This window comes from Anabas testudineus, chromosome 7 (genome assembly GCF_900324465.2).
Source record: "Anabas testudineus chromosome 7, fAnaTes1.2, whole genome shotgun sequence".
NCBI lineage: Eukaryota > Metazoa > Chordata > Actinopteri > Anabantiformes > Anabantidae > Anabas > Anabas testudineus.
In genome coordinates, this window is record NC_046616.1 from 11625091 (window position 1) to 11636111 (window position 11021).

Genomic DNA, 11021 nt, shown 5'->3' on the forward strand with positions numbered 1-11021 from the left:
TCCTTCAAATGACACATCAGGCCAACCCTCTCAATCCGTCACTCCCATCGTGCTGTTGCACTTTGATCCCGGTGACTTCAAGCAGGAAGTCAAGGAAATGTTCTCGCCAGTGTGCGAGGAACTAAAGTTTTCTCTTCTGAAACGTCTTGGTTGAAAATACATTAGAAAGAAGGGGAATGATGACGCCAAAGCAGAGCTGACACTGACCGGTAACAAGAAAATAAGCTAATGTGACTAGAGGTTATAATTAAAGCAAATAATCCTGACTGTTTATTACGTGTGTTCAGAAATGAAAATGCTTCCTCTTACAGAAAGTCTGTTGGAACCGTGTTTTTCACTCTACATTCAATTCAGGAGGTATGTGATGTGTTTAAGCTCAATACCAGATTTAATTTATTGAAGTTAAAGTGTGTACCCTGCTTCATCATGTTGCAAAACTGGGGCAGGTGTTTGTCTTAACCTAGTGATGAAGTGTCAGTGAAAATGTAAAAAATATCATTTTAAGCTGATCTAAGTTCAGTTAAGATGTGAAGTCTTTAAGACAGTTTAATAATTGAAACTTGGTGTTCATTTTAAACCTTTTTATTATAGTTTGTGTAATTAAGTAACCGTTGCTCCACTGTTGCGCTTTATGACTGCTTTCCAATTCAGCTTCAGAGCTAAATTATGTAAATTGCTGAGTAGAACAGTCAAAAGAGCAAATGACAATCATTACAGTCAAGTAAAAAACGGACCTCACCACTGTCAGTCACACAAAATCTAGTTACTGTTGTTTAACATTAGTTAATCACTGGTCATATTTGTATTTTACAACTATTGTAGCAGTAAAACTGAGAGAGGGACATTTTGTGTCTTATAAATTCAAGTTTTAGTTTGTAAAATATCTAAATATCTTAGGCAAATAAAGTGAGTAACGATGTCTGTTTCTTCTCAACCACCTGGTTTAATATGAAACTATATAAATGTTTTATTGTCACATGGTTGGCACTACAGGTCAGTGGATTCCCAGTTTGAACTCTTCCAAAAACAGAAAAGACAGACGTTTGAAAATGTTTGGAAACACAGGCCCTTTCTCGTATTCACCAAGGTAAAGAAGCTTTATGTCTTTTTCAGGTTTCCAGTCCAGGTTCTAATGCAGTTAAGGTGTTTTAATACTTATATTTAAAATTCTGTATATAATTTAACAAACACCAACCCTAACTCTCTCTACTCTACTCTACTCTACTCTACTCTATTTAAGTTGTGCAATGTGGATTGTTTATCTCCAGATCACTGAGCTGGTGACAATGAGGTTTTATTGACATGTTCCACTGCTGATTGTGCCCCACTTCTCCTGTTTAATAAATGACCTTTTACTGTTCTTCAGGGCTGCTCTGCAGGATGAATTCAGGAGGCCTTTCCAACAAGATGACCTCAAGGTTTCTCCACTGCAGAGAAACGGCATGTCCAGACCCAGTGGGAGATCCATATACAGTATGTGCAGACATAAACAACACACGCTGTTTGCTGTGTAGTCATATTTCTGAGTGTGATGTCAGAAACTAAACGCATGTTACATTGTGTAAAATAGAATTTTCCTTTATGTCAGTGCAGAGAAAAGAGTACTCAGAGACACTGAACAGACAATCAGACGACTTTCATGTCAGAGTGGAGGTAAAGGCGTCTGAAAATCTAAACGTTACTAACAGTACAACTTTTAGCTGTTCCTCATTCATGACCCTCAGCACTGACTTCACAGCATCTGTTCACCTGTGAGCTGGACGGCCAGGAGGTGAGGACAGTGGACGACTGCGTGGCCAAGCTCAAGAGGCTGGATGTCAAAGGTCGCCTGTGGCCCCAGGATATGATCATGGAAGTTCAGGGAGGATATCTGCTGCTCAGTGACATCGAGACCAAGGTTGGTAGCAATTTCTAATCTCTTTAAAATGTCTTAGAAGTCATTGTTTATAATTTGTTTGTAATTGTTTCATTAAAGTCTAAAGTATGCAGTTTGTATATATGGCCACAAATGGGTGAAGCATGAATGAAGTGTTAAGTTTAAATGCATTTAGTTTGTTCTTGATTATCGTCTTTTCAGATATTCTTTTTGTATCTGTGGCAACTTAGATACCAGTGCTAAGTGATATTACAATTACAGACAGACATCTGACAACACGACATTTCCATGATATAACACAAATAAATGAAAACTGTCTTATCAAGAGGATGTTTAATAGAACTATGGAGGGTGTAAAGAAGCAACGTGCCTCGGCCGTACTCTTTACCTTTGCCCTGATTGTAACAGCTCAGGTTCATCATAAAGACTATATGATACATGACAAAGAACAGTCAGGAGGCATTTTGATACTGTGATACTGTTCACCTGCATCTTACTACATGTGTTACCAGTCTCATTTTAGTTTAGACAGAAAGTCACAATACTCTCCACTGATGAATGGTATCAGAGAAGCAGTACATTAATACTACTGCATGCTTATCTGTAAAGGGCACCTGTCCCGTGACACTTTTACATCAATGACTGTCCTTAAATATTTCTATTGATTTGATTCACATATTTTTAAATGTATATAAATGCTCCTATTGACTTTCATAAACATATTGTACAATTCAATCTGATTCAACAGGCAGAGCTGGATTCGTTGCCTTTGAGTTGCATTGTGGAAACCAAAGCTGTGCTGGATAGCTGTGCCTACAACGCTCTGCTGACAGTGACTGTGCGGGAACGCAGCAAACGCTTCCCTCAGGTCTTCATGTTCCAGTGTGAGGAGACAGGGGTGAGTCACATCTCATGAGAACCACTGGTGACCTTTTGAACTTAACTTTGGCCTCCAGAGGAGGGAGGATGTGTTAGTCGTGTTGGAGGTTGCCGTGTGTAAAACCAGTGTCCTCCGGGATATTATCAGCATTTCACAGCAACACGTATGCAGCTGTTTTCGTTGGTGTTACATAGAGTTTGATTTAAAAAATCTGTTTTAACAGGCGGAGCTCATTAAGAGTGATCTGGACAAAGCAGTCCAAAAAGGAGGTGGTGAGGTAGAACCCCGCAGAGAGCAGTCTGACATCAGGTACAGTGTCACATCACATCAACACAGGCTGAACTACGATAAATCAAAATGAATGAGAACAAAGCTGAAGGACGAGCTTTCAGATCAGTCCAATTAATTAGCTGCTGCATGTTGATGTTCTCAGGAGTGATCTTGAGAATATCATCGGGCAAAATGCTCCAGGAGGTTTCCGGCAGGTTGGCTCCCGTCCTGTGCAGCGAGACAGGACCCCCCCACCGCCGGACCACCCACCTCCACAGTGGGGCAACAGAGAACCAGGTATGATGTGTGCAAATAAGCAGATGTCCTGTATCATTATTCTGCAGTTCGTAAATAAAAAGACTTTTTCTCCAATTAGAAAATATGTCTCCCCCATGGACCCCTCCCCCACAAGAAGAAAGAATGCACCCCCCTGATTTTCCACCTGACTTCCCCCCTGATTTCCCACCTGATTTTCCACCTGGGGTTGATCCTGAGCAAATGGACACAGAGAGGAACACGGTTAGTGCTGTAGATGAACTATGTACATAAGTTAAAGTAAAGTAAATGATATTGTTGATAACTTATTATGAACGTTGTCTGATCACCTTTCTCCTTTATTCCCTATTTTTATTCCTTTCCATAGGACATTTTAAATCATGTTATAAATGATTTGGAGATCTTCGTCAACAAAGTGTCAGCTGCAGTAAACAATCCTTCACTGCAAAAGGCCAAGAGCAAGAAGAAAAAAGGCAAAGGGAATAAGTCAAAGACAAGTGGTATTACCTTTTTCCAGTTTATCTTTATCTTTAATTAAGAAGATAATTACAGGGACAATAGTCTCCTAAAGATACACTCTGATTAGTATTTAACATGAATGTATGTCTCCTGCAGCACCAGTCGTTGACAATCTGCCACACTGGGAGGAATATGTTGCCTGTCTTCAGAAAATTAAATACGGATTCAACCTTCTGGTAAACGCGTTTTTCTAAATATTTGCAAATGTATCTACAGATGACATGTTAACCATATCTGAGTGAATGCTCTCTGACTAGAAGACAGTGTGATAGAATTACCCCCTCATTCTCGTACAGGGACAGCTGGACACAACACTTACCAGCCCCAGTGCTTCTGACTTTGTGCACATCTTCTTCTCTTGTTTATCCGCGGTGAGCCCATTTAACCTAGAGTTTATTGTCAACTCGCTGAGCTTCAGGCTCGTTTCAAATCCGCATGTTGAGTGTTCTTCTTCACCACACCGTGGCACTCTCTTCCCACAGATATTGCCTCAGTATCCTGCAGACCTCCCTCCCAGTGTGCTCTCCCCACTGCTCACAGATGTGGCCATGCGATTCCTCAGTACGGTCGTCAGCCCAGAGGAGGACCACATTTGGAGGTCTCTGGGAGACTGCTGGAACGTCCCTAGGTAGTTCTGCTTATGTAATCCTCACACAAGTCTTTATCTACTGCTTGTTAAATTTCCCCATACAGCCCTCTGATTGTAAGTGCACCTACACCTGTCCAGACACACCCTAACATAGGTGCAGTGAATCTGTTTGCTGCTATGCAAACAGTATTTAGGTCATAGTTAATGCTGCATTTATGGTTGAAGGCGAAAATGTAACTGGCAGGTTGTGCTAGCTTGAGAAAAATCCAACTGGCCTGCGGTTTTCCTCATCCATCAGGACACATGCTTTATCTGCTGGTTGCTGACTGGGCCAAAATCAACTAATATTATATCTAATTGTAGACTTAATGGCTTTTTTAGACAGCGAGAAACTCATTTATTAGTGTTACAGCAGCATTAAAGAAAAATCAGACATGAGCAAAAGAAATTTTCACCACCAGGAAACTCAAATGTTGACATAAATGCCTTCTAACTGATCTCAACAGCATCAATATATTATTTTTCAACCATTTTATTATAGTTTGACATTTTGGGAGGCATGTTTATTTATTTTCCTGCTGGGTTATAAATGAAAAGATTGATGTCACTCTTTTGACTATCCATTGAAAAGGAAACTACAAACTTGCCTCTTTACATAAGGGTCCATTAAGTGACTGCATCCAGCAAAGAAATAGCCCAGCACAAAACCCCTGTAAAACTACAATTTGATAACAAGCTCATGAGGTGCTCGTAGGCCAGATTAGTCTTTTCTTCCCTGTTACAAGAAAAGAAATGACCATATATATATATATATATATATATATATACATATATATATATATATACATATAACCTATAAACTAAAAGTAAAATGCATTTATCGTTTACATTTGTTTTATGTATCTTCATAACTGTACTTTTTCAGTCACTCACAGATCAGTTTACTCTGAGGATAATAAGCATTAGAACTTTTGTCTTTGACTTATCTGACAATTACCTGCCCACCTGTCACCTTACAGGTCCAGATGGCCAGATGATAATGTCCCACCTTATTTCCCCGAGTTCTACGATGGCTGGCAGCCGCCTCCCCCCGTCCACGTACCCTCCCCAGCCCACAATGGTCCGCTGAGCAGGAGCAACAGCCAAGCGATTCCCACCTGGCCAACCCAATGGACAGATGAATGAAAGCCAGAGCATCATGCCCAGAGTGAGGCAATGGCAGCCTGAAGAGGTAGAACCACTTCATTCGTCATTTGTCTCCAAACCCAGTATTTCTACAGTTATTTAAGTAGTTTGAACAATATGTGTGCTTAAGCAGAGATTGTATGTACTTTTCACAAGTAGACATCCAGCTGCTGCTTAATTAGATGGCCCACGTGGTCAATTACAATGCTGCTGCCTTGCATGTTGCTGCCCTGCTTGAGAAGTTGGGAGTAGCTGAAATTATATAATCCCCTACAATGGAAAATGAATGCCTGAGTGGTTCTCACTGTTGTAATTAATGCCACCATCTGGCAGCCAGTATCTTAACTATTAGTTATTAGCTAAGCAACACGAGACAACTCCCATCTGCAGCCATGATCACAATCCTTGTTTTCATTCACTTTCATTATGTTGTGTTTTGTGCCTTTTACAGCCTGCAGCCAACAGTCCTTTGGGTTCACCACCACAGACTCCAGCACGGTAAGAATTACTACACGGCGGTAAATAGTGGCTTTATGATCACATCTGTGATTTCCTGAAGCAGTGTTCACTGGACTTTAATCTGGTCAAATAAACCTATGTGACAAAGTGTGTCCGTCGTTGTTGTTTCAGCTTCAGTGAGCCGCCCCAGTACATGCGAGTCATGTATGACTTCATGGCCAGGAACAACCGAGAGCTGAGCATTATGAAGGGTGAAACGGTTCAGGTGAGGTGACAAACATGGTCCAGTAACCTTCTTACCTGGAACTACAAATGTTATATTTGTATTATTAGAGATAGTTCAAAGGTTACTTGTAGTAATATGATATTAAACATTAAAATCCTGTAGTTAGCTATTTTTGGGCAACATGAGTATAAATGAACAAATTACAAAAATGCATTAGGTGATTTATTCGTTACAATTAAATTACAGGACACAGATGATTAGGTTTCCTCCTCTGGGATTAATTGTTTTACTTGTAATTTACATTTCCAGTTAATGTGAGTTGTAATTCAATAACAGGCAGAAACAGGATAAAAAAAAACACAGTAGAAACAGACTACCTATGAAACATACTGGATGATATTGGAGCTGCAGCAGAAAGCAGCTGACACCCAAACTTAATTATTCATTTAAATAATGACTTATTGCTACTTACTAATCACAGATATGTTCATATATTTATCCCGCTCACAATTATAAACGTTGTTAATGACTGTAACATGTTTGGATTATTTCATCTTCTTCTTCCTTCACAGGTGATTCAGAAATCTAAACAATGGTGGCTTGTTCGTAACACCAGTGGTGAAGAAGGAAATGTTCCTCAGAATGTTCTGGAGCCGATGAGGGGTCCTGGGCCCATGGATGATTTACCAGTGAGCACAATAACATGCAGCTCTGCCTCTGAGTAACAGATTAACAAGTTAACAGACAAGACATTTTAGTCTTTTTACTCCTCACAGCAGAATCGTGGCCCAGTGACTTTGGACATGACCTCATCACCTGCAGAAGTGAAAGCCTGGCTGGAGTATAAAGGGTTCTCTAAAATGTGAGTGATGTGCTCCACACAGGGACTAAAAACCTTTAAAATACTGTAAATAAGGCTGGTGTTGAATGATGATGTCAGATAATCTGGGTTTTATGCCTCCTCATGTGCAGCACTGTGAGCAGCCTCGGGGTGCTGAATGGGAAACTTCTTCTGGGGATGACCAAGGACGAGATAAGGACTGTGTGTCCAGAAGAGGGAGGCAAGGTCTTCTTCCAGCTTCAGGCCATCAAGTCAGCCATTGCAGTAAGTAATGTGTCATATGAACACACATGCTCCCACCCAACTACAACACATCACTAATGTATTTTCCTGTTCCCGGCAGCTCGCCAGTGAACCATCAGGCATGTACAACGGCCGCTACTGACAACATGCTTCAGTTCTAAAGTCCTTCAGTGTCTTTACAACTTAAATTGTAATTTTTTTCCCACATTCTTTGCCCTATGAAGTTGCATTGATGCAACATTCAACCCAAATGAAACTCCATTATACGTCTGTAATTCAAATGAAACTTAATTACGTTAGTAATTGACATTATTTTAGTTGGTGTACTTGTAATAAATTGTGTATAGTTTTCCTGACTGATTAAAAAGGTAAATGTAGACATTTATGTTCTATTCAACACCATGTTTCTCTTGATAACTTGTTAACCAGGTTGGGTGTCGTTACTAGGTACGTTACATTCTCTCCAGCTCCATTAACTTTTATACTCATGCTTGTCTTTGAATGAATGTTTCTTGCATCCTGCATTGTACATGAAGGGATACTGAAGATGAGAAATGAAAGAAAAAAAAAAAAAAAATCAAGATTTAGACAAAATTGACTTTATTCTGTCAAATTCTAGGTTGAATGTAACAAAGAAATCAAGTGCTTCAAGTCAAATTAAAGTGTCTACTTATCTTTGTAATCAGTACAAACTTTTTTTCCTTTTACAAAACTCATGTTAATCTGGGAGTGTGAATCATTTTTAGTAAACATTAGTCAACTGCTTAAAAAAAAAAAAAAAGAAACTAAAGGGAACAACTTATCACCAGTTGTGAATTTATGGTTACCAAGTATAATTGTTATGGTCGTATTTCTCTAAGGCACAGTTATGCATTTTCCTTAATCCCTCTTGTTTCCCCATTTGGCCATCTTGTTGTTGACAGGATTCTTTATGAATCTGTTCGATTTCATGTAGGCAGCAATCTTCTCCAGAGCCTATGATGACATGATAAACTGTGTTACATTATCCTGTGAACATGTTGAGGCTTGCACAGAGGATACTGCATATGTACGTCATTTATGTACAGGCATCACACCAACACTGTTATTGTAGGATGTGATGTTTATGTCTCCAACAGCTGAATGTTCTCACCTCAAAACGGTCCAGAAAATCTTTGAGGTTCTTGAAGTTATCAAAGCATGTGGAATGAAACATCCTGTGCTGATCCAACAGCTCGTACATGATGAAGTCCACAAAAGTGATCTGTAATATATGAAATATTACATTAATTCAACATGCTAAAAATGGAAATGCGGGCTAAAATAAACTTTGAAGCAGCACTAATCAATAGTTTCATCAAAACAATCAAATTACTGCATGTAATGAGTAAGATCAGACTCCAACAAGCCCCCCCCTGCAAAGCTTTATAACCCATTGAAAAGGTCCTAGTTAAATTCTGTTTCATGTCATAATGAGATGAGCTCTAGTCAACAGTTTTAACACACTATAGTTAATTTCTCAAAATACAATTTAAATTCCACTTATGTGTTTTGTGCCTGATATTAACAAGTATTTGATAAGAAGTTCAACATGTTAACTTCTTATGTCTAAAAACATGTTGAATGCATTTGGTTTTCAGCTTAATGTGTTGTGTCCCCCCCCAAAAAACATTAATGAATACAGATTTAAAATGACTGAGCCCATAACATACAAAGAGTCTATTATTTAATGGTGTACCTTGTCACCAGCAAACCACTTCCTGTTTCCCAGGAAATCTGAGAACTGCTTGAGGAGACCTGGCAGCTTCTCAAGGTAGCCTGGCTTCATCTTGTCCTGCAGTCGCAGAGGTCATTATTAATAGAGATTCACAGGCATAATCCTAATGGTAATTAACCTTTAATGTAGCACTTACAAAGTCTGTGTAGCACATAATCACAAAGCCATTTCTGAAGTCCATTGCCTGGTTTTCCATGATGTCCACACGGATCTTCTCCTCCTCAGTCTCTCCACCTGTTGGATAGATTTTAGGGAAACACTCAGAAAAAGCCTTTCACTGTGGTGCATTCCTTCTGAAAATATTTTTTTTGTAGAGTAATCGCACTATACTTACATAAATTGTGCTTACGAGCAATGTATCTCATGATAGCATTGCTCTGCACTATCTTCCTGTTTCCATCTTCCAAGTAAGGCAGCTATTGTGAAATGTTAATCACAATTAATTACGTTATTCACAATTGTCATTTCAAGTCTTTTTTAAAAGTTCAAACACACATACGTTGGGAAAGTCCATTCCAAGCTTCTCTTTTATGTCAAACCAGCAGCTCTTGTCGTAGTTTGGAGCTGTGCAAGAGACGCGGGTTTCATGAATGAGGTATGTAACAGGAACATGTGGTTGGATGAAATGATCACAACTGTTTCTGTTAGGTGAACTCACCTTCGCCACAGACAAAGAACTTGTCCTCATACTTGGTGCCAGTGTATTCCAGCAGCAGGCGGATGGGCTGGGCGAGCTGCAAAAACGGGAAAGAGACAGGTTCTTAGCTTTTATGGCAACACGTGAGTTTACAACATGGATACAGACAGATGCTATGCACTGACGGTTTAATCTCATATAAATAAAAACAATTCTAACTAATGATTTGTTATTTAAATCATATGACGAAGAGGAAAAATGGAGCCATTTTCTATAAAACCACAAAAGTTTGCTGCTTTTTTTCTAAAAAATAAAACAAAACTTTTATGGGAACTTTTTGATGAAAGTTTTCTCATCTTTGCAGAAGTGGGTCAATGACTGCTTTCGATTTTTTAAGCCAAATGATCGAATAAAGTTAAAGTCGACGTCATCTGCAGCTTCTACGTCATCTAACGACTCGACGCTACTAGTTTCAGTCAACTCGATTCGAACGCTGGAGCCGTTGCTGACGTCACAAAAGGGCAACGGTTACATAACATTTTAACGGAGCGAAGTAAAGTCGCTATTTCTTTTTATTTATTTACTTATAAACAAACACGGTTGCACCGTGCAAACTTTGGCTTTGTTACCACAGGAACAGCACACGGGTTGAATGGCGGCGGCGCAGCGAGTCGTGTCTACGGGCTGTCCATCATCAACAACAGTTAGCAGCTACGGCGCTACGAACAACACAAGCTAGCTACTGTTAGCTCGCTAACAAGGACAACAAGCAGCCTTACCCCGCGGATGTCCCAGTACGCCAGCTTCATGGTCATTTTCAAGTCACTTTGTGAGATTGGACGCGTCTGGCTGAGAGTCTGCTGCAGCTGTGAGACAGCACAGAGTGGCGGAGAGCAGGTGAGCTGCTCCCTTTTCTGCAGACAGGCGACGTGGGCGGGGTGAACCGGACCGTCACGCTCGGCTGAGAAGAACCGGTTCGTGGGTTTAACACAAATTCAACATTTAACATGTCCTGACACTGGGATAGGTTCACGGAGAGGGCGGATATGTTTTTAATCTCCACTTTATGTGAGAAGTCTGTGCGGGATTGACACACGGCATTGTGAATGTAAATCCTGTTTTCTCCCAGTATATGCCGAGTCATCATGAAACTACAAGTCTAGATCTTTCTAGAGCACAGAGAAAAGATAAAAGTATTCTGCAGTTTAACTACTACCTGCACTTCAATGATGGCTGTAGCTGTTAAAGTTATAGGGCATATGGT

General features: G+C 39.9%; 2 protein-coding genes across 2 annotated transcripts; one reads left to right on the plus strand and one right to left on the minus strand.

Moving 5' to 3' along the window:
* Window positions 1–77: 77 nt before the first annotated feature.
* On the plus strand, window positions 78–8114 carry eps8l3b (EPS8-like 3b). The gene is given in 21 exon segments (XM_026368675.1): window positions 78–209; window positions 312–357; window positions 994–1087; window positions 1367–1473; window positions 1589–1653; window positions 1739–1897; window positions 2625–2774; window positions 2980–3065; window positions 3190–3323; window positions 3403–3545; window positions 3670–3802; window positions 3918–3997; window positions 4118–4192; window positions 4304–4449; window positions 5430–5605; window positions 6045–6093; window positions 6226–6319; window positions 6853–6969; window positions 7057–7142; window positions 7253–7385; window positions 7465–8114. Coding segments are annotated over 19 exon segments (2013 nt in total). The 5' UTR covers window positions 78–209; window positions 312–357; window positions 994–1049; the 3' UTR covers window positions 7507–8114.
* LOC113167805 (glutathione S-transferase Mu 3-like) lies at window positions 7948–10700 on the minus strand. Its single transcript, XM_026368674.1, has 8 exons — window positions 10537–10700; window positions 9779–9854; window positions 9620–9684; window positions 9455–9536; window positions 9257–9354; window positions 9082–9177; window positions 8497–8607; window positions 7948–8339 (listed from the first exon to the last, which is right to left on the minus strand). Exons 1-8 carry the CDS (start codon window positions 10570–10572, stop codon window positions 8244–8246), a joined length of 660 nt encoding a protein of 219 aa, XP_026224459.1. The 5' UTR covers window positions 10573–10700; the 3' UTR covers window positions 7948–8243.
* Window positions 10701–11021: the final 321 nt, after the last annotated feature.